Here is a 25000-nt window from a genome sequence, read left to right on the forward strand (position 1 = left end):
AGATATTGTGTTTCTTATCAGCTGTTTTTGGCCTCCTTTCAATTTGGAACACACACACACACAAACTCTCACAAAACCCTATGCATTAATGATGGAGGAGGATGAAGCTCAGTTCTGATACTAAGCCTGGTATAATAACCACATCTGCTGTTTCTCAGTCACACACATGGACTGCAGCTTTATATAGAAAAGTGAACTGCTGCATAATCGAGAGATAAGTATAGAAAAACAGACGAGACGACAAGAACTATTCATCTTTCTTTCCTTCAGCTTGATAATGAGGGTAATGATGATGATGATGAAGACAAAAATAAGCATCACATCAGCTGAATTGAACGACAGCCACGAGAAAAACGAGGAGAGAGAATGCAAACGTGGCGTGGGAAATGTCTCAAATCCGAGGTCTGCTTCACAGATGACTTCATTCTGTACAGCCAGAACCTTCTCACAGAGCTGAACACATAAGTGGACGGGAATCTTTATCGGAGTGACGGCTCGGAGAATCGTGCTCGGGATCTGGTGCCAAAATATGCTCTTCACAAGCCTTGATTTAACTCAATTTTCTACTCAACATATATGAAGAAATGGAACATTTCATATATATTTCATTACATAAAAGTAAGAGCTCTGGAATCATTAGACCAAATAGAACAATTCAAGTCAACTTAAAAATAAACTGGTTTAATACAGCTGCATGTCTTCTAGTGTATTTAAAATACACATCTGGATCCTGATGTTGGTCAGGCTCTGCTTTTATGTGTCTAAAAATGTTTGTGTGTGTGTATGTGTGTGTGTGGGGGTGGGGGGGTAACTCATTGGCTAAGGAGTTAAGGTTGCGACTTTGAACCCTAAGGCCACCAAGCTGCCACTGCTGGGCCCTTAAGCAAGGCCCTCAACCCTCAACCCCATTGCTCAGTTGTGTAAAAAATTGATCTGTATTAATTTGATCTCTCCAGAGTTAGCCTTGGACTCCTGTTTGTTTCTTTGACTAATCCCCTCCTTAACATGCTATACAGATTCCTCTAATTTTTTAAATCATGGCCAACTATTGCATATTGTCCCAAATAAAGACAAATTGTCACTAGAATATATGGAAAATATTTGCCTAAGATTTTTTATATGAATGCTATATATTTACCATTTTATTATTATTATTATTTTATTTATGTATTTATGTTATTATTTATTATTATATTAATTTAATTAATTAATTATTACTATAACACCGTGTGTAAATATGTAAATAAATATACTTTATATTTTTCACTACATGAAACATGTAAACATATTGCACATTACATTCTATTACCTCTTTTTGTTTATTATAATTTCTGTTATTATTATTTTTCTCTTATTCCTTTATTAATTTTTTAAAAATTTATTTTTAACTTTGTTTCTTAAATTTGCAAAGTTGCATAAATTTAAATTTAAAGTTGCATAGTCTAGGAAGAGTGGCCTGATATTTCTTTTTTTATTTCACTGCAAAGTGTGTATAACCGTGTACATGACAAATCAAAATCAATTTAAAATAAAAGAAAAATGTTTATGAAATGTCAAAAAGGTGAGAAAAGTTCATGCTAATGCCTGGTCCAAGCCCAAAGCTCGGAGTACAGAACAGAACTGAATAAGAGTCCGATTCTGGGGGTCGTACCTGTGGGTTTTTAAAAACCTCATACTTGTCCTTCCTCTCTTGGAAAACCACTTTGTTCTCACTGTCCCGTGTCCACGCTGAGAGAGGTTCCACCAGGTTCTCGTGGTCCTCAAAGCCACGGTCTGTGGAGGAAAGGTCAGGTCAGGTCAGGCCAGCATACATTCTTTAACACACTACTGTCCGCTAACATGTACAGGATACAAATTTCCTGTGCACTGAGACTGGAGACTCCTTCCACAAACATCTCCTTAGTAAAAATCAATAATTATACTTATTTATCTAATAAAAAGCTGAACTTCTTTTAGTATTAGTCTCAGATTCTGTGTCTTGCCGCCCCACACGTCTCAGTGTGAGGCGTTGCTAACACTTTAATATAAACCTGTCAAAGCTGTTGTTATCGTTGTTATTGCTGTTATAGAACAAGACTCAACACTTTCTGACCAATCAGGATTTGCTTTGCGGTCAGTGGCACATGGGACATGTCTGTGGTTCATGAAATCAATAATCAGCACTTTATACGAGTCATAAAGTTCCTCTTGATGGTTGGTGTGAAGTGTTTATAACACACAACCCCAGTGTTTTTTCCAGTGCGCACCCAAGTGCTCTAGCAGTGTGTAAAAGCAAATAGAGAATAAGATAAAAGAGCTTAAAAGGTTTTAATGAAGCTGGTGTGCCGGCAGCTTGATGCTGTTTACTGGCTTTAAATACAGGGTGTGAGAGGAAACCGAGCTAACTGAACACGCTCAGGCTTTTCCTGTATTTTTCAGCACATGAGGGTGTGTATGTCAACCAGTCATAACCAGAGCAAAGAACGCCACAGATCTATTAGGGCTTCATTACTTCCTCAGAGATCTGATATTCTCATTACAAGAACTCATCAGTTGAGCTGCTACATCCATATTTTTGCTCTCTTGCTCATCTTCAGAAGACAGACTTCAATCTGCTGTCAGTAGAGAGGATGTGTAGGTAGATTTCTCCAGTTAATATGACTAACAGCTGTGATTTATAACAGGAAGTCACCCTGGCACAGCACGTGCGGGCTGTAGAGGAGCAGAGCTGCAAGAAAAACTAAACCTTGAATGTGTTTCAAAATTAAATTCATACAAAAATCCACTTCAATTTAATTCATATATATGGCACAACAATATGACCATCTGCCTAATATTGTGTTGGTCCCCCTTTCGCTGCCATGACCCGTCCTGCACTGTGTATTCCAACAGCTTTCTATCAGAACCAGCATAACTTAGCCATCAATGAGCCTCAGCCGCCCATGACCCTGTCACCGGTTCACCACTGTTCCTTCTTTGGACCACTTTTGATATACTGACCACTGCAGACCAGGAACACCCCACAAGAGCTGCAGTTTTGGAGATGCTCTGATCCAGTGGTCTAGCCATCACAATTTGTCCCTTCATCAAACTCGCTCAAATCCTTACGCTTGTCCATTTTTCGTGCTTCTATCAACTTTGAGGACAAAATGTTCACTTTCTGCCTAATATATCCCACCCACTAACAGGTGCCAAGATGAGGAGATACTCAGTCTTATTCACTTCACCTGGAACTGCTCATAATGTTATGCTTCATCGGTGTGTGTGTGTGTCTCACCTGTCTGCAGCTCAGGGTTGGTCTCACACACACACCAGTCCACGTTGCCGTCACAGTGTGTTTTCTCGAACAGGTTGTCCAACACGTCCCTCACCGTCTGTCTCTCGTCCACCATCAGTGTCTTGGAGCTTCCGTCTGTCATCTGAACCTTCACTATCAGCTGTTTCACACACAACACACATGTTCAGATCCAACACTGCTCATATAAACACCAACACACTCGCTAGACATCCGCTCAGGGCGAAAAGATGCTCAGGGTAAACATCACTGACACACTGAACATCCTGCTATTCTTTACACCCATCAGCCATAACATTAAAACCACCTGCTTAAGATTGTGTGGTTCCACTTAAGGCACTGAAGCAGCTCTGACTCATCCAGGCATGGACTCCACAAGACCTCTAAAAGTGTGCTGTGGTATCTGGAACCCAGATGACCACCAAGAACAGCAGATCCTTTTAGACCTTTAATTAAGTTGAATGGATCGAAGTTGATTGTCCGGCACATTCCACAGATGCTTCATCAGACTGTGATCTGTGGAATCTGGAGGCCAACATCTAAATCTCTTGATCTTTAATGCTCCTCAAACTATTCCTGAGCATTTATTTTTTTAGATTTGGAGATGCTCTGATCCAGTCCTGCTTCAAACTTCAAACTTTCTTTCTTTCTTTCTTTGTCTGTCTATCAGTCTATTTATTTATTTAGCTGTCTATCTATCTATCTATCTATCTATCTATCTATCTATCTATCTATCTATCTATCTATCTATCTATCTATCTATCTATCTGTCTGCATTTATTTATTTATTTGTCTGTCTGTCTGTCTATTTATTTATTTATTTATTTATTTATTTATTTATTTATTTATTTATTTATTTATTTATTTATTTGTCTGTCTGTCTGTTTGTCTATTTATTTATTTATTTATTTATTTGTCTGTATGCATGCCTGTCTAGTTATTTATCTATCTATCTATCTATCTATCTATCTATCTATCTATCTATCTATCTATCTATCTATCTATCTATCTATCTATCTATCTATCTATCTATCTGTCAGTCTGTTTGTTTGTTTATTTATTTATTTGTCTGTCTGTCTGTCTATCTATTTATTTCTTTAATTTTAATTTATTTATTTGTCTGTCTGTATGCCTGTCTATTTATTTATTTTTCTCATAAGGAAGTGTTTGACTAAGAAAGTTAGCAGCTAAAAATACACTATATTGCCAAAAGTATTCGCTCACCTGCCTTGACTCGCATATGAACTTAAGTGACATCCCATTCCTCATCCATAGGGTTCAATATGAAGTCGGTCCACCCTTTGCAGCTATAACAGCTTCAACTCTTCTGGGAAGGCTGTCCACAAGGTTTAGGAGTGTGTTTATGGGAATTTTTGACCATTCTTCCAGAAGCGCATTTGTGAGGTCACACACTGATGTTGGACGAGAAGGCCTGGCTCTCAGTCTCCGCTCTAATTCATCCCAAAGGTGTTCTATCGGGTTGAGGTCAGGACTCTGTGCAGGCCAGTCAAGTTCATCCACACCAGACTCTGTCATCCATGTCTTTATGGACCTTGCTTTGTGCACTGGTGCACAGTCATGTTGGAAGAGGAAGGGGCCAGCTCCAAACTGTTCCCACAAAGTTGGGAGCATGGAATTGTCCAAAATGTCTTGGTATGCTGAAGCATTCAGAGTTCCTTTCACTGGAACTAAGGGGCCAAGCCCAGCTCCTGAAAAACAACCCCACACCATAATCCCCCCTCCACCAAACTTTACACTTGGCACAATGCAGTCAGACAAGTACCGTTCTCCTGGCAACCGCCAAACCCAGACTCGTCCATCAGATTGCCAGATGGAGAAGCGCGATTCGTCACTCCAGAGAACGCGTCTCCACTGCTCTAGAGTCCAGTGGCGGCGTGCTTTACACCACTGCATCCGACGCTTTGCATTGCACTTGGTGATGTATGGCTTGGATGCAGCTGCTCGGCCATGGAAACCCATTCCATGAAGCTCTCTGCGCACTGTTCTTGAGCTAATCTGAAGGCCACATGAAGTTTGGAGGTCTGTAGCGATTGACTCTGCAGAAAGTTGGCGACCTCTTCGCACTATGCGCCTCAGCATCCGCTGACCCCGCTCCGTCAGTTTACGTGGCCTACCACTTCGTGGCTGAGTTGCTGTCGTTCCCAAACACTTCCACGTTCTTATAATACAGCTGACAGTTGACTGTGGAATATTTAGGAGTGAGGAAATTTCACGACTGGATTTGTTGCACAGGTGGCATCCTATCACAGTTCCACGCTGGAATTCACTGAGCTCCTGAGAGCGACCCATTCTTTCACAAATGTCTGCATGCCTAGGTGCTTGATTTTACACACCTGTGGCCATGGAAGTGATTGGAACACCTGATTCTGTTTATTTGGATGGGTGAGCGAATACTTTTGGCAATATAGTGTATATTCTTCTAGGTGTGAAAATACTCACATGCTTCATACTAGCTTCATGGGCAAATTAGCGGGGATAGCTAAGTACGAACAAACACCAGAGGGACAAAAATAGCATTCCTAGTTTGGACTATAGAGTAATCAGGGTTTTTAGTTGTGTTGCATTGTTTTTGCACAGCTATGTTCAGCCATTGAAATGAACAGTTTCATACTTTCTTATATTGTGTTATGTAACCCCTGCAGGTCCTACTCACAACCACTCCAAGAATTAAAAATAAATAGATAAATAAACAGTATAGTGTAAAATAAATGCTAAAAATGGCTTGATTATTGAAAAGTATATATTGTAGATAGTATAAAACCGTTAGAGACACAATGTAGAAAGTAAGAAAGTGAAGTGTCGAGTATATGAAAGTCATTTCTTCTTCTTCTCCTTCTTCTTTCTCTTATTCTGCTTCTTCTTCTTGTTTATCTGCTTCTTCTTGTTCTTATTTTTCCTCTTCCTCTTCATCATATTAGGGATCTTGGGCTAAACTGAGGACTCTGGTTCATCTCCCAAGACACTAAGAGAACTAATCCAACATAACAGTTACCTCATTTTTCAGGGTCCTGTCAGAATTTCATGGCTTTGGTTCGATAAATTAGTTTAATATGCTTCAGTGTGAACACCAAGTAAGAGTTCAGTTGAATGGTTAAGGGGCTGAGAAGGTCAGAGATCATCGGTGGTGTGTATGCAGGAATAAGGAAAGGGACATTCTTTAATGTTGAATAACTAAAAATGTTGTATATTGAGAAATACTCTCTCTCTCTCTCTCTCTCTCTCTCTCTCTCTCACACACACACACACACACACACAAACACACACAGTACCCGATTGTTAGTTATTGTTATTTATTCTAAGCAGTATACAGGATGTATTCTGCAGCTCTACACTTGAGAAGAAACACCTGGAGGAATAAAAGAAGCTGGCTGCTGAAATCTGCTCTCACAATTCTTCCTTTCTGAAGCGGGTTTTGTTTCACTTCACATTTCCGAAACGGCCAGCAACCCGAGAGAAATGCCACAAAACCTCACTGCTCTAAGCTAAGGTATGTGTGTCTGCTGGTGTTTCCTGTCATACCAACCATTTCCTGAGTTATCAGAGATCAGATATCAGACATAATCACCCAATCAGACGCTTAGAGGATGTACACGGACATCCAGTTTAACATCACGCTGGGATTAAATAGTCATTGAAGACGCAAAGAGCTGGGCAGACGGGATGTGAAAAAGTTGCACCTGTGTGACCACAACATCAACCCCCCAAACACACACACACACACACACACTTCCATTTGATCTGGACTCCCATCATCTGCAACCATGCAATAATGATCAAACTCACCTTTTCTCCTCACACACACACACACACACACACACACTTTCATAGAGTCAGCATGAAATGCGTAGATTGTGATAGATCTTCAGGTTATTAACTGAAAGCCCTGAAACAACTACAACTGCAAATAATAATAATAATAATAATAATAATAATAATTATTATTATTATTATTATTATTATTATTATTATTATTATTATTATTATTATTATTATTATTATATTATAAAAACATTATAAAAACAACAATTATAATTCTTTCCATATTTCCATGGTTTCCATTACATAAATAAATAAATAAATAAATAAATAAATAAATAAATAAATAAATAAATAATATTTATAAAATAATTAAAATAATAAAATAAAAATAAATAAGGAACAGACAGTTCTAGACAGGAACTCCACATTTATAGCTATAAGGGGACATAGAGACATGTTCTCATGACCTCATGTCATTTTAATTCTCTCACACGTTGGTTCTCCAGCCCCTGAGACTCTGATGTTCTGCTCACCTTCTTCACTTTGGCTTCTTTCAGCTTTTCCAGGGCGAGTTTGATCTTGTCTGCTTTCATCTGTTCTTCCATTTCTTCCTGAAAAAAAATAAATAAACAATCAGTCACGTCACAGTCATGTCACAAACAGACCTTCTAACCTTCAACATCAGATTACAGCAACATGAGTGAGGCAGCTGTCCAATATAGTCTATTTATTTATTTATTTATTTATTTATTTATTTATTTATTTATTTATTTATTTATTAATTAATTATATTTATAATATAATTTATTATCTATCTATCTATCTATCTATCTATCTATCTATCTATCTATCTATCTATCTATCTATCTATCTATCTATCCTTTTTCTATACCCACTTTATTCCTAATTAGGGTCACATGGATCCACTGGAGCCTATTTATTTATTTATTTATTCATTCATTCATTCATTCATTCATTCATTCATTCATTCATTCATTCATTCATTCATTCTATTTTCCCCCGTTAAACATGATTATTTTTTAGAAGAATTTCAGGACATGTGTATTTGTTTATTTTTGCCTCCCACCTTAGTCTATAGATATGTGTGAAAATATCACAAATTAAATTTATGAATTAATAAATAAGTTACATTTTCAAAGAGCACCAGTTCAGGCTCTACCACAGCATCAAATACCTTCAAAAATGTATTTAAAATTCCAAAAAAAAAAGAAAAACAAAAATAATGTATGCCAAAAAATAACAATAATAATAATAATAATAATAATAATAATAATTTATAAATTTTAACAATTAACAATTAAAAAATATGTTATATTTACTTATTATTTTATTTTTCTTTTCTTTCTTTTTTTTTTTTACACAATTTGCACACGTTCATCCTTTTCCCCCACGTGATACTGTATATTGCTCACGTGATGTCACACGTGTTTACGTCAGATCAACCGAATCAACTGGGGAACCACGTGTTGAAACACAGCCTCACATTCATATGATCAGATTTGAATCCAATAACTGAATCCTATGATTTTAGAGTTAATAGTAAATTAATTCAATTTTTTGGAGGCAGAAGAATCAGCTGATGGTTTCATTCATTTGTATGTTAAAGATCTTTGTGATAAACTGTGGCCTGCGTGGAAAAGGTGTTTGACAAAAGAATGTGTGTGTGTGTGTGTGTGTGACTTAGATTTACCATAGAAGGTTTAGCGTTTGAAGGAGGATGAGGCGGTAATGAAGTGTTGCTGGTGTTTGAGGTTAAAGCAGAGGTGTTACTGGGTACACGCGTCAGTTCACTTTTAGACTGGAAGGTTGGGGGGGGCGCAGGTGTAATGGGGGCTGCAAGGGTTATGGAGGCTGCAGGGGTAAAATGAGCTGTTGGAACAGGTAGAGACGGAGGTGGCATGGAATTCTTCACGCCCACCCTCTCAGTAGCAAACTTTTCCTCTGTGGCATTGAGGTCAGCCACTAGATCAGCCATCAGAGCATCCAGATCATTGTCCTCCAGCTCATTCAGGGACGCTGTGACATTACAGAAAAAACTTTCATGAATAAAAGCATGATAAAAACATTATAAAATCATCTATAAGTCTGGTAGATGAGCTAGTCATGATCATACCCTCTCTATTCACGATATCAGAGTATTTATATGATGTGAAACGTGCCTTATGAGGATACACACATCATCACTCAAGATCATAAAGATGAGATAAGACAAGATAAGATAAAATAAGATAAGATAGAACTTTATTAATCCCAAAGGAAATTATTTTCGTTATCTTGTTATGTTGCTTCAGATAACCAGAAAAATATAAAAATATAAAAGAAATATAAATAGAAAAAAAAGAAATAATCTCTATATATACAAATGTATTCAAAAGCACAAAATGGATTCAAAAATATAAATGAAATATACAGTAGAAATGAAATAAAAATATTCTACATATACATAATGTATACACAAAAAATGGTGTACTGTTATTTAGTGTTTCAGGGTTTTAATGAAATGATTGAATGATTAACATCTATATTACTCTTATACATCTATATTACTATTATATCAGTATCTAGATTACTGATCCAATCAATTTTCTTTAACCAAAGCTAACACACTAAACACCAAGAAGAAATACATACCTGTCTCTATTCAAATAAATAAATAAATATTAGTATATAAATGTATACAACACAAGTGCAGTATAATAGCTAATAGAATTCACCCTTAAGGTTATAAACTTTAAAATCTATCATCATCATCAGCTTATTAGTTTATTACATAAATTCTGTTCTGATCCTGATATCGGTCCGATATCCGAAAACCCTGCCTCAACCTTCTTCTAATTTGCATATTCACATGTCAGCAACCCTGATTGGATAAATCCGACGCACGGCCGCTTTAAATAACGTCTCGTCTCACGCTTTCACTTTTATCAGAGAGGATAAAAAGTTCAGGTCTGTTCTTCTGCACCCGAGCAGGTCCTGTTATCTTTCACAGCTTTATCATCTTTTTTGTTCTTTTTAAATTAAGACAGACGTTCGTTCCTCGATATCCGACTTCCGCTAATGTTTCAGCGTGACGTATTTCCCCCTCGCTACAGCGCACACTTCCGTGATGTCGGGTGTTTTGCCTCCTGACCAGTGGTGGGCCGTCATTTCCAGCAAGGCCTTCTCTGCTGGCCTAAACAGCAGTGATCTGAATCACTGACTTGCATTTTAATATATTTAATATAATTCTAGCCAGTGGCTGACATCATGTGTTGCCAGGGTGAAAGAAATCTGCCGTAAGGCCTTCAGAATCAATAGTGCAGGAGCCCGTAGCTTAAAATAAATTGTTACCTTAACCAATCAGATTTGGAGTTGGCGTCACTGGGGCCATCTAGCAGGCATACGATTACGTCAGCAATTTCCCGTCCTTTGATTGGATAATTGGAGTAGTCAGAGGCAGCGACCCGCCCATATACACTGTTTCTATATTCGCCGCATCTCATTTCGGATGCTGCGTCCTCCGGAGATTGCAGTTTGCTGCATACGGCATCAAGAATGTCTTTTTTGAGAAAAGTAACCGTAATAAAATTGACTACTCCTTGTGAGGTGTGAAATACTGTAGCCTAATTTCTTTTATACTTTGTTATTTAACGGTTTATTAGTATCTATTGCCGTGGCATCATAATGATGCTATAGAGGTGGATTAATTCTGGAAGGACACCAGTGAAGGCCTAGGTGTGAAATGCACGGCCCACCACTGCGCCTGACTCTATCTACCAAGCCGTTTTTGTTAAGTGTTGCTACGTCCTGGTTTTCACCTGATATGAGGCACAGAGGCGCTGCTCAGTTTCTGATTGGCTATCTGTGCTAAGCGACTAGCTGCAACATTCTAACAGTGCGTGGTTTCAAACAGTAACACCTTTAGCAACCTCAGGCCACACAGAGATCTTTAAACACATGAAACCCTCAAAGAGGCTAGTTCTTTCTTTCTTTCTTTCTTTCTTTCTTTACTAGCTAACCACCCACATGGCTTGATGCTAATCTGACTTTAACTGCCGTCTGCAAAGTAGCCAGACATTATCCATGCTTCACTTTGCCTGCACTCTTTTATAATTTACTGCAATTTTACAGCTTATTAACCCCAAGCAGAGGGATAAACCTAGAGAGAGTAGGATGAATAGAGTCCGGGAAAGAAAAAAAAGAAAAGAACGCCGCTTTATTACAGTCACATGTTTTTTTTTTATTACCATTGAGATCTGTGAAGCCGATGGAGAAGTTGAGTTCCTGGCTGGACATGGAGGCGGGCTGAGGCTCTGGAGCTTCAGTTGCCAGACTCTGGGGAAAACCACAAAATAAGGAGGAAGTTAGCACAAAACGTCTCTTATTCTTATATTTGTCATCACAATATTACTTTCAGTAGAGGAAGTTTCAGTTCTGTGTATGTAAAGGCCAGTTACAGAGAATTCCCAACAGCTGCAAGATATGCTTTGGTATTTTTAAACTTTCTGGAACGTAAGAGCTTTCAGAGTTGACAGAAATCATTTAGTAAAGCATAAAGAGGACAGAATGAATGCCTGGGTGTGTTTAAGCATCACTGTGTGTTCAAGGAGTCGCTTTTCTTCTGATCTGAAATCACTTCTGCTTTCGGGCCGGCTAACTTTTTGGAGTGTTACATAAATAATCGAGGACAAGTGTACAAAGTGAAAAGGAAATGTGAAACTTGGCTTATTTTTGATATGACACTTGATTCATTTCTCATTTGTGGAGATGAAACGAATAAAAGTGTCTGGCTTTCCTTTAAGAGTCGACTCCAAATGACTCAGAAATGATTTGCCTTTGTGTTTTCAGGTCACTGGTTTAACGTTAAAAACACAACAGTGCTCTGGGAACCCAGAGGTCTCACCTGCGTGAGGAGATCCATCTCCTGCAGCATGTCCGTGAACATGGCGTCGATGTCGTCCATCTAGAAGAGAAAAAAAAAACAACAAACTGTGATGCTTCGCATTTCAACAACATCTGCAATGAACTGATGACCATCAGTGTGAAAGAACAAACAAAGAAACAACCTAAAATCTTAACCGAAATCTTAAACATAGTTGAATGTATCTAATATTTCTACTTATATGCTTATATCAACACAAATGTATAGTTTTAAGCCTGTTTTTTTAAAATTACTTTTGTGTAATTTAACAAAGAAAAAGAAAAAAAGTTGTCCTCAAATATGTTTATTCAGCTTCTATTGTTGGATTCTGGATTCTGATTGGTCAGATCATGTTGATTCTTTTTCTATAAGGCTCTTTAATTAATAGATAATTGTCATTTGTAGTAAATTTCTGTGTAGTATAAAAGGAATAAAACAATATAGGAGCATAATGAAATTGATGGTAGCTGTAACTCCACATCATCACACTGATTAATTTCTTATAACAGCACAACATATCAATTGCTTATTAATGAGGAATTTTAAACTTTTAAACTTACTAAAGAACATCTTAACAAGTGAAAATATCTTTAATCCTGAAAATAAACCAAATATAAAACTATTAAACCTATTTATTAACTTTTTTTTTTTTTACTGATTATAAGCTTGAAATTGTCTTGTACTATTAGCCACCAATTTATTTCTAATTCATTTAAAATCAATTAAAATTAATACACTGAAAATGTCATTTTAATTTAGAATTATTTTAAGAATTTTAAAAAGTAATTTTATTCTAAGTATAAAAACATTAAAGCATGAAATGAGTACATCAAAACATATACTAGATTATTTTAATCGCATAACAGGAAATAGTGCATATATTTGCCAATATTTAGAATATTTTCAGATATATATTGTTAATTTTTTAATATATTTAAAATTACAAATCTAAGTGATAATCAGGACCGAACCTGGATGGTGTTCTGACTTATTCTATGAATTTATTATTTAAAAGTTCTTTTCATAGCATCGCTGATTCAGCATTAAGGCCTGAACTTCGTGTTCAACGGTTTGTTCATGTGTTAAAAAATGTTTTATTTAAAGAAACCTTTATGTAAAGTGTCCTAGTTATTAACTGTAGTTCTATATATCTGTTTAGCGTCAGCTTGTGGAACATTTCTCGGTTCTCCAGATCTACACGGCAGATATCAGATATCTGTTCTTCAAGACAGAACTGAGGACAGAGTTTCTGTGTAAGCACATACTACAAAAATATGAAGCCTGTAGCAAGAGATTGCACAATAAGCGATACGACCATAACGGCTAGGTTTGCATAACTCTTCCAGGCATGTACTCTTCGTCAGGACTTGCAGGGCCTTGTGGAGGGACAAAAAAAGCCTGCTACTGAAATAACTGAGGGCTGAAATGATAAGAAAGTTATGAGAATGTCTATGAATTTGTTTAAATAGACTCTAACTTCCTCTTTTCTTCAATGTTGAAACAAAGGTCAGAACCCGGAGGTCAAGCTGAACGGTTAGCATCGAACAGTTGTTTTGCTAATGTTGCTGATTCAGCATTATTGCTTATCGGTTTGTTTGTGCAATAAATGTTATATTAGTTAAAAAAAACCTTCATGTTAAGTGTTCTTGTTAATAACTGTACTTTATGTGTTGTTGTTACAGTTTGTATTTGCTCCTGAAGGATGTCAGAACCTTCTTGGGGCTAGTCAACACTGCTAGTATGTTCTGGAGAGGTTTTTAACACAGCTGGATAACAGCTGCCAGGTTTTAATATCCAGGAGAGATGAATATATATTTGGAGTGAAAAATGTGGGAGTGGCTCAGAATGAATGAAGATATCCTGATAATCAGCTGGTTATTATAGATTTTTCTCTAATCTACATCAGAGACGTATATATATATATATATATATATATATATATATATATATATATATATATATATATATATATATCTGTCTCTCTCTCTTTGTCTGTCTGTTTCTCTCTCTCTGTCTTGCTGTCTCTCTCTCTTTATGTCTCTCTCTCTGTCTCTCTCTATCTCTCAGTCTCTCTCTCTCCGTCTTGCTCTCTCTCTCTCTCTCTCTCTCTCTCTCTCTCTCCATCTTGCTCTCTGTCTCTCTCTCTCTCTTTCTCACTGATCTCACTGAACACTATACAAAACTTAATTTCGATGGAAAAACAATCCTGACTCAATTTGTGTCTGCATTTTATTATGGAAAAAAAGAATACATAATATAGAATAAACAAATACTATACTTTTTTTACTACACGTTTTCCACGTGTGAAAGATTCCCCCTGGGTCCTAGTGACCTCTGTGTAAAGGGAATCCTGGGTCGTGTAGTCGGAGGTCAAACACTGCTCCTCCTTTCCCCGGGGTTAACACTGAATCCTGGCTCTTCATCATCTGATGTTTCACACTCTACATTCCTAAACCCCGCCTTCTAATTAGCATATTCAAGTATCAACAACCCTGATTGGATAAATCCGGCTCACGAGCGCTTTAAATAACGTCTCGTCTCATGCTTTCGCTTTTATCAGTGAGGATAAAAGGTTCAGGTCTGTTCTTCTGCACCCGAGCAGGTTCTGTTATCTTTCACAGCTTTATCATAGTTTAGATGTTCATTAATATCCACCTTCTGATATTTTTTCAGTCATATTCCTTAAATACTGTTATATCTGACCGCTATTCAGTTTGTCATGAACAGACTTTTTGGACCATAACATCACAAATAAAGCCTTTTTCTCTTTCACTGACCACCATTTGATATTATTAATTTATTTTTTACATTTTCCCCTAAAAATTACAGTTTACACAGCAAGCAGGGTTTCTTTGACTGCACAAAGCATGTGATATGAAGCTGAAGCGCTGCTCAGTTTCGGATTGAGAGGAAAGTAGTTGACTTTTGAGGAAACTAGAGTTCAGAAGTTCAGAAGTTGAAGTTATATTCGGCAAATTGCTTTTCTGAGCTGAACAATAGCTCAATTTTAGCAGATTTGTTCCTCCAAGTGTTGTTAGAGGCTTAATCAGAGGGTTTATGTTTAAATAATGGGGAAAAAATCAAGGCCTCGCCCACTTCTTGTTCAAATACAGCTATAGACACAGATGCAGATGCTAATGTACTAAAGAGTTACTAAATTCCCAGAAGAGGGGGTTTATTTGCTCGTGTTCTTATATTGTGTAATTTGTGTAGGCTTTAACATCCATCCGTCCATCCATTTTCTCTAGCACTTATCACTACATTTTCTCTAGCTCTACACAGGGTCAAAGGAAACCTGGAGTCTATCCCAAGGGACTCAGGGGACACCCTGGATGGTGGACCAACCCATCACAGGACACAAAAGACCCGGAGAACATGCAAACTCCCACACACACAGAGGGAGAGGGAAGGAATCAAAACCCTCAACAAAATATACTAACCACTAAGCCACCATGTCCTCCTGATAAAAACTCCATTATATTATCAGTATAAATAAACAAGTGATGTTCAGGCTGTGAGTCTGTTGGCTTTCAGTACGTGTGTTTTTCCCTCTGTTGGAGAACCTTACACAGAATTTTACTGGTTGAAGATGAAATTTGAGCTGCTTTTTAGATGAACAATCACTTGGAGAACATCTCAGACAGCAGAAATGGGTTTGATATCAACATTTACTCTGAAGATACAAACATTTCTTTGGAAAAAAATGAACCGTTTTTGTTTTATTTGGAGCTTTTCTGTGAATATATCGCTCCTATTAGGCTAGCGAAAAATACATTTTTATAAATAATGAAGTCACGTCATGTTTTACTAAATAAAAAATTGCAATTGTTGCCAGGTTGCTTTATCATAAAAGGATTAAAAGGTTTAAGCATGTTGTGAGCGTAACATAACTCTCACAAAGATCGCACAAAGATCTGCTGTATATATTTTTGTCTTTCCCTTTTACATGCTTTTTCTTTTCTAGAAAATCAGCTAAACAGGGACGAGCAGAAATGAGGTCAGTCATACATTTATTCAGAATGTCTAAATGAATAGATAGAACGCAGAGGAAGTGCACCACAAATACATTCCCCTGACTCACAGTACCGAGGACTAACGCTTTCTGTACATCAGGTCTTCTCAGAAGAGGAAATAAAGTGTGAGTGATGGCCCATTTTCTGTTTAATCCGTCACAGTGGCTCTTTGTTAATTATCCTCTTGCTTCCACAATGCTTTCTGTTGTCTAGTAGAGCCACACTTCCCTATATCAGATATCATTCAGAAATGTAAAAAACACACCGCTGGATCACGTCTCAGAAGGAACTTCTCAAAAACAGATTGTTGAAACCTAATGGTCATGTTCATGTGCTTGAACTACATTCAGGATTTATTCTATTCCCTTTGCACTCTTCTCTTCTCTTCTCTTCTCTTCTCTTCTCTTCTCTTCTCTTCTCTTCTCTTCTCTTCTCTTCTCTTCTCGTCTCTTCTCTTCTCTTCTCTTCTGGGAATCTTTCCACTAGATGTTAGAGCGTTAGTGAGTTGGGTTGTTGAGGTTGAGTCAGAGTCATGGCTCTGTGCAGGACACTCCAGGTCTTCCAGTCCAAACCTTCAACTCCACACCATGTCCACGTCATACTGGACCAGTGTTTGAGCTTCAGTGAAGAGAAATTGTAATGTTATACAGCTCTCAAAGACACTTGTGTGTTTCTGGTTTTGAGAAGAAGCATAGTCATACTATTGGCTGTAAAACGAGGAAGACGTAAAGAAATAGCTGATTATGCATTAAAGACTGCAACACTGGAGCTGTATACGGATATGACAGGTGCTGATGGCATGACAGACACTGATTCAGGTGCCAGTCAGTCTAGAGAAACTCGACCATGAGTTTGACTCCACATGAGGTTTTACCGAAATTACAATTTGAGAGGATGATAAATTGCTAGTAATTTTAATATATTTAATAGATTATTCCATGAATGTGTATTAAATTATTCCCAATAGTCTATTCTCTACATTTCATAGCTTTTCTCTCTAGTCTAAGTAGTGTATATTTATGATAAGAGTATTTATCCAATCATATTTTAGCCAGTGGACGACATCATGTGTTGCCCAGCCTTAAGGCCTTCAGAATCAATAGTGCAGGCGCCCGTAGCTTAAAATAAGTGGCAATGAAACTGTTCCATTAACCAATCAGATTTGGAGTTGGCGTCACTGGGGCCATCTAGCAGGCATACGATTACGTCAGCAATTTCCCGTCCTTTGATTGGATAACTGGAATACGCAGAGGCAGCGACCCGCCCATATACATTGTTTCTATATTCTCTGCATCTCATTTTGGATGCTGCGTCCTCCGGAGATTGCAGTTTGCTGTATACGGCATGAAGAATGTCTTTTTTGAGAAAAGTAACCGTAATAAAATGGACTATTCCTTGTCAGGTGTGAAATACTGTAGACTAATTTCTTTTATACTTTGTAGGGCTGTCAGTCGATCAAAATTTTTAATCTAATTAATTACATGATGTGATGATTAATTAATCTAATTAATCGCATTTAATCAAACATGAACATTGGCTGAGAAATTACCCCCAGAATGATCATTTAAAGTCATTACTGTGTTAGATGAGCATTAAATAGACATTACAACAAATACTTTTTTATATTATTTATTAATGAACAACAGCCTATCACTTAGACTACAACATATTTGGCTTGAGCTAATCTTTCCTCTTTTGATTTTTTTTCGGTGTCAAACAGCTGATTTATTTTCGAAAGTACTGTAGTTCTTGACTATTCAAAATGCATCCATTAACCTTGTCTTCCACTACATTAACAGGCCTACAGTCCGCAGAAATCCATTTAGCTATGTATTTGCAAGTTCTTCCGATGTAGACTTGCTAATTTTGTCGCGACTAGCCTCAGGCAGTGTGGTTTGGCGGAGCGTGTTGATTGTAGCAGCCGGGGTTGTGCTAACTGTAGAGCTCGCTAAAACATGCTTTGAGTTCATGTGGTATTTCAGGCTAGAGCTGCTTCGATGGTATGCAAATTCCTTACTGCAGACAATGCAGACGACTTTGGTTTGATCAGTGGCTCCATCTGGATGAGTTTTAAATTTACATTGTCCCTTCAGAGGGTAGATCTTTGTCGTGGTTTTGCATCACTACAGCTTGCAGTGCTAAGATGATGTACAGGTCTGGCACGGGGCGGGGCGGGACAGGGTGCGTTAACTGCGTTAAAGTATTTTAATCACGTTATTTTTTCATTACTAATTAATTAAGTTAACACGTTAAACTGACAGCCCTAATACGTTGTTATTTAACGGGTGATTAGTATCTATTGCCGTGGCTTCCAGGGGCGATTCTAGAATTTTCATTTAAGGGGGGCTCAGCCCCCAATGAGGGTATAATAGTAAAATAAAATAAAGGTTTGACTAACAGGGTAGAATGGTAAACTTATTGCAGCATTCCACTGTATTGCATAGATGTGTATAATATTTGAGTAATGAACAAGCCAAATACGAGTCTTCCTGATCACACACACACACACACATCCTCTGATCCTCGCTCTGCAACACCGCGGTCTGTGGATTGAACAACACGCTGTAAGACAGGGAAGAGCCGAAGTCTCCTGCCATTTTCATATGAAATTTTAAGGGGACTGAGGCAGTCATCTATTTGTGTAGAGTTTATGGAGAATGAGGGCTGAGTAGAATGGCCTAGCCATCATAATGATGGTATAGAGGTGGATTAATTCAGGAAGGACACCAGTGAAGGCCTAGGTGTGAAATGCACGGCCCGCCACTGTGCTAGCAGCTAGGAGTTAAATCAGTTCAGCTCAAAATGTCTTACTCTATATCATCAATCAGAAAAACCTAGACAATTACTCCAATCATAAAGGGGAGGAGCTTACTGAAGATCATATGCTTGTTGCTTATTTTTATACGGGAAATTCATATGATGAAATTTTCGTTGTCGTTAACTCGTCAGTGTGTTATAAGAACCCTAAAAACACGCCTAAAGGAAGCTGAAGAAACTTCCTCAATATAATACGATACAAGTTGAATCACTTGAATCACTGCCGCTCGATGAAGTCAGTCACACACTGACTTGATTCTTGACCTTGTGGTAGTCATGTGACATGTCGTGTCCAATCAGCAGTGAGGACGAGGCATCCGAAAAGGTCGAGCAGTAAGGAGTTGCGTTTCAGGATGTGTTGTTATGTTTTTTGAGTTATGTTTTTTGCAATTGTGGTTTTGTAGTTGTTTTCAGCAGTGAGAAGGGGTGTTCAATAAGGACCACCTCTTTCAATTTTGTGTTTTTTTATTTTATTTTATTGTTTTTTTTTTTGTTTTATTGCAGTGTTTTTTTGTTGTTTTATTGCAGTGTTTTTTTTTGTTGTTGTTTTATTGCAGTGTTTTTTGGTTTTGTTGTGGTGTTTTTGTTTGTTTTATTGTGACATTTTTTGGTTTAATTGCAGTGTTTTTGTTTTCTTGTGGTATTTATGTTCTATTGTGGTGTTTTCTGATTTGCAGCTGTGTTTTCAGATGTATTTTTGTGTTCTTGTGATTGTGTTTTCTTGTGGTCTTCTCTGATCTGCTGTTGTATTTTTGGTTTGTTAATGTGATTTGAACTGAAGAGCCAAAGCAGTATTTCCACATCAGAATGTTAATATCCCATAATCTACATAAAAACACTGAGATCCATCTGTTTCTCTTTCGTTTGTGAATTTAGAATGCCAGTCAGATGGCGTTTATATCAGCAGCACCTGCGTGTTCTACATTTGAACATAATCTCCAGTTGAAGCCCCAGGGTGGAGCGTTGTTTTTTCTCACAAGAGGAAGTGGTTAGAGCTACTTCTTCTTACTTGATTTTGAAAGCATCAGTAAAGTTTCCAACAGGAAGCAGCAGAAAATATGAAGCACTACTGAGATGTTTGCATAATGCGCATAAAATAGAAAATGCCACAGTCAGTGAATGCCACAGTGCTCTCATTTCAACACAACAGACACAGTAACATCCTGGTAACTGTTACATACTCCATTTTCATCACCGAAACACTACATGCTGTGGGTTTTTAATTGCACTGCATAAGAGTGGGTGGAGTTTCATCTGATACACAGAACAAAGTTGGGTTTTAAGATGTTCTCTTTCCTACTTAAAACACTTCAGGAACTCTATTTAACATAAAAACTTTGTTAAATATATTTGTTTTGGTTTGAGGAACAGTTAAAGGGTCTATGTAGAACCCTACAAAGAATGATTTCCCTTTTAGAATAAGTTCTTTAGATGCTAGAACCATTAACCACCCACAGAACTTCAAAAAATAGAAACTCTTCCTTGTATGGATGTTGTTCAGCCCTTAAAGAATCTATGGAGAACCCTATAAGAAGCAGTTTTGCTTTAAAATTAACTTGTTTAAAGAGGTAGAACCACCCAAAGGTGCCTTCAAAAGCTCTTTCCCAAAGCAAACAACTATTATCTTAGGGGACTCCTGAAATATTCCATGTAGAACCACTCAGTGAACACTTTCTGATTCACAAAAGGTTCTTTACAGAGCTAGAACCACCCCAAAAAAACTCTTAAGAACTTCCTAAAATGGACAATCTTCATTGTTAGATTGCTGTTGAACCTTGAAATGGTCAATGTAGAACCCTATAACAAGCTGTTTTACTTGAAGTAGGATTTCTCTGTTGAGCTAGAACCATTGATCACCCATATAACCCTATATAAGAAACTCTTACTGAAAGAAAACTTTTATTGTAGAGGAAACCTGAAAGGGTCTATGTAGAACCGATTCAGGAAAGGTTCTTTAGAGAGCTAGAACCATTAGCCATCCAATGAAAAAGGTAACTCCTTTGGTGTAAAGCTATTGCTGTTGTTGGGTAACCCTTAAAGGATCTAAATAGACAACAAAATAAAAAGTTTTCCTTTTAGAAAATGTTTCTTAATGAGTTAGAACCGATAACGTTTCAAAGAAAACTATAAGTTGTCTATTTTTCTAGAAACTTTTTGTGCTTATTGTTTGGGGAACTCTTAAAGGTGGTATCTACAAGCCTACAATGAACAGGGTCACTTTTTTAGTAATGTGCTTTGAAGAGCTTGAAAGAATCAAAGACGATTGTTTTAGAGCTGATGTTAAGAAGAAGAGAAGAAGAAGGAGAAGAAGGAGAAGCTCTCACACCAACAAAGCCACAGAGACCATTTATTTTCAACCAAAGCTGCCGACTTCCACCAACTTGGTGTTGGTGACCAGATGTGGATGTGACCAGATGTGGACATGTCCAGCGAGTCGACAAAACTGAGAACTGGGTTGAACTTTATGCATATATGAAAGACACAAGCTGAACAAATGACACGTTGATAAATGGATACAACATCACAGGCATCCTGAGATAATTGATTAATAAATTTAATAGGTGATTAATGCATGTGTGACACCATTCGAGTATCAAGTACTCAAGTATGATATGATGCATACCCTAGTGAATTATTTATTCAAATGCCAAATATCGGTCCAGAATGAAAGACATTTTAGTGTCAAGACACTGATTTGGAATGCTAATCATGCCAACCACTGATGAACAACATTACTATGTAGCAGTAGCAGAGTAGGAACACCTACTTTGTTGTTGTTTCTCTTAAACGATCCATGTAGTACCCTGCAACAGAGTTTCCCCTTTTTACACATCATGCTACCTTACTAAGATCAGTCTACGATGTTGTGGTAAAAGTTTTAAATGTCTGCTGCCAGCTGAAATATTGAGTATAGACTTCCTTTTCTCACCTAAACAATGCTTATAGGGTAACACTTTACTGCAATCATTTCCTCTAATCTTGATCTGTGATTTTCTTCTGGTTTTGAATGAATTACAGCTAGGTCAGGACTTCCTAAATGATTTGGGCCCTTGATGGATATATCACGATTGTGACCCCAAGCCTTGTGTTTAATTCTAGTTTCCTAATTTAAGACTAGTTTAGCAGTTGAACGTTTTCAGCCTGTAAGTGTAACATGAATGATTAAAGAGCAGTCTAGTAGGAAGGGTGAGCTCAGATTATTTAAAACAGCTTGTTAAGAAAGTCAGGAAGTTAACTTGCCATAAGGTTGTTAGAGGAAAATTATCAATGACTTTGCCCACTATATTGTTCTACACTAGTGATATGCAAAAAAGACTACAATAGCATGGAGACAGCTTTTCATTTAACCCTCCTGCTGTCATCTGGGTCAAATTTGAACCCATTTTCAAATGATTTTATATCATAAATTTAGTTTTATTTCATGTAAATGAGGTCTATAGACTGTAAATGACAAAAGGAATTGGAAATGGGAATAAACTGGAACCTCGTCATATGAATGCTTTACGAATTTTCACCTTAAGAATTGAAATTTGCACTGGCATACGAAGCATTTTTGGCATATGAATGAAATGAACTGAACACTGGCTAAGTTGCGCGTATGTCAGGGAGCCGTTCAAAACTTGTTAGCATCAGTGGAAAGCCAACCGAAGTGAGTTTACGAATTTTATGATTTTTTTTTGTCAGTGAAAGCTGTTTGGAAAGAGTCACCCCACAGTACCAACATTTCCTTGAGCATATATGACACAGAGAAGTGTAGCTGGTGGTCCATGTCATGTGGGCTGTGCACTGCAGTGGTTTGTGGTAGGTGTCTAGTCCATGGGGAGGGTGGCGTGCACAATCTGTCATTTTGAAAGTGCTTCTAATGAAGAGCTTCAGCTGATGTGTTCAGATACTGTCACACCACAGCCCTAAATATGCGCCATCACCCCCCATTCCCCCTTCACCCGGCCGCCCTGCCTTCCCTAAACGCACACATTCTGCCACAGACACACAGGAAATGAAGCAACATTACTAGTAACTGCACAAAATGGTCTGATCGACTCAGCACAACGTGAGCAGAAGCTGAGGTTCAGTGAGTCAGTTTGGCTTACTGAAGAACCTTTCAAGAAACTATGGAGAACCATTAACTTTAAAAACTATAGGATCTCTACCACCTGTTGTAGAATCTTAGGGTGTAATTCTTAAAGATTGTAGATGTATGTAGAACTGTAAAACAATGGGTTAACCTTTTAGAAATGATTCTTTAGAAAGCTAGAACCATTCCTTGTTCAAAGAACCATTTAGCAACCCGCTTTTTAAAAGGATCTCCCTTCAAGAACTGATGTAGAACCATTAACTTTAAAAACTGTACTCTTTTTCTAAAATGGGAAAGGGTTCTTGTTTGCCATTTTAGAACTCTTTCAGTTGTTAGACGAATTAAAGGGTCTATGTAGAACCTACAAGGTATGATTTCCTGTCAAGGCGCTTTAGAAGGCAAAAGCCTTTAAACTATCCAAATAAACCATTAGGAACTCCAATATCTGTTGTAGAGTCTTAGGGTGTACTTAAAGATTGTTGATGTATGTAGAACAGTAAAACAATGGGTTAACCTTTTAGAAATGGTTTTTTAAGAATGCTAAAACCGTTTAGTAACCTCCTTTTTAAAAGGAAAACCTTTGTTGTCAGGTTCTTGCCATTGTTGTTGTAGTTGGAGGAACCCTTAAAGGTTATATGAGGCAGTCTACAACAAAAACTTTGCTTTTTAGAAAAGAGAAAGAACTGTCCAGAGAACTTTATCAACTGTTTTCTATCAGGGAATCCCCTTTGATGCATAGTTTTTGTGGTTGTTGGGGAAACTCTTAAAGATTCTATGTAGAACCCTAAAACTGCAAGGTTTCTCTTCGGTTCTTTAGAGATCTTGAACCATGAACTATCCAAAGAACCCTTCTTGCCACTGTTTCTATAAGGTTTGTTGGGGAAAATTCTTATAGGGTCTATCTAGAACCCTAGAAGACAAAGTCTGCTTTTTAGAGAAGTCTGTTTGCGAGATAAAATCGCTAACTCCTCGGAGAAATCTTTAGTGACTCATTCTTTATAAGGTTGCTGTGGTTTTAACCTTTAAAGGTCTAGAAGATCTCCAACAAAGGGTTTTAATTTTTCTAAAAGGAAAACGGAAACACCCCACCAAACCATGCTTAAGGAACTCTATGAAATGTAAAACCTTTAGTGTTCATTTGTTTTTGCTGTTTGGGGAAACTCTTAGAGTCGATGTAGAACAATAGAACAAAGGGTTTTACTTTCAGAAAAAGGTTCCTTAAAGAGCTAGAGCTGTTAACCCTTGGTGGTGGCTCAAGTTGGTTAAGGCTCTGGGTTGTTGATCAGAGGATTGGGGTTCAAGCCCTAGCACCACCAAGCTCCACTGTTGGGCAATTGAGCAAAGCTCTTAACCATCTCTGCTCCGGGGGCACTGTATCATAGCTGCCCCTGTGCTCTGACCCCAACTTCCTCAGATGGGGATATGTGAAGAAAAGATGTGTGGCAGTAATAAAGACTTCATGCCCTCAGTTCTTCTAAAGAGCCATAGGAGCTCTTTTTTTATTTGTATTGTGAGCAGGAGTTTATCTGCTCTAAGAACTCTTTTGGAACCCTTTCATGTGCAACCTTTATAAAATCCCATCAGAACTGTAGTGATTTTCGATGCACTTGCATGCATATGTTAATCAATTTCGATTAGCCATTACTTACCAATCAGAGCTGATTTTACATCAAGGCCACGCCCACAAAGCTCCATAAAAGGCAAAGCTCACAAAACTGAAAACGACCTAACCACTTGCTCCTTGTATGGGGTGCCATTACTTTTGTCCTGCTTGTCTAATTTGCTGAAATTTGGAGATATATTTTCAAATAATGACACCAGACAGATGTCGGGTTCTATATGGAATATTTAAAACGTGGAAACTAGGGAACTTCTATGTTCCTGTATATCTTCCAGATGTGGTGAAACATCATCGTATGACATCACCGAATATCCTCCAGGTTCCCCGGACTGCAGCGATACTCTAATTAGTGTCAGTGAAATTACTTAAAACAATAACTTTTCATCAGAATTAATCAGGATCCAGATGGCAGACAGGGTTCTGCTTCCAGGCTCAAGGCCATTCGGAACATTTTAATCATCTCGGCTACGGAGTGACGGGAATGTTTATGTGGGTTTTC

At 37.7% G+C, this 25000-nt stretch overlaps 1 protein-coding gene across 1 annotated transcript in view; it reads right to left on the reverse strand.

The window, feature by feature from the left end:
- apbb1ip (amyloid beta (A4) precursor protein-binding, family B, member 1 interacting protein) overlaps window positions 1–25000 on the reverse strand; it is a 38498-nt gene that overhangs the window by 10623 nt on the left and 2875 nt on the right. The window contains exons 2-7 of the mRNA XM_058393402.1: window positions 11958–12017; window positions 11302–11389; window positions 8766–9091; window positions 7588–7665; window positions 3257–3416; window positions 1652–1773 (exon numbers count right to left, since the gene is read on the reverse strand). Of these exons, the coding sequence (XP_058249385.1) occupies window positions 1652–1773; window positions 3257–3416; window positions 7588–7665; window positions 8766–9091; window positions 11302–11389; window positions 11958–12017 (834 nt within the window). The remainder of the gene's footprint in view (window positions 1–1651; window positions 1774–3256; window positions 3417–7587; window positions 7666–8765; window positions 9092–11301; window positions 11390–11957; window positions 12018–25000) is intronic.

Source organism: Hemibagrus wyckioides, linkage group LG01, assembly GCF_019097595.1.
Source record: "Hemibagrus wyckioides isolate EC202008001 linkage group LG01, SWU_Hwy_1.0, whole genome shotgun sequence".
NCBI lineage: Eukaryota > Metazoa > Chordata > Actinopteri > Siluriformes > Bagridae > Hemibagrus > Hemibagrus wyckioides.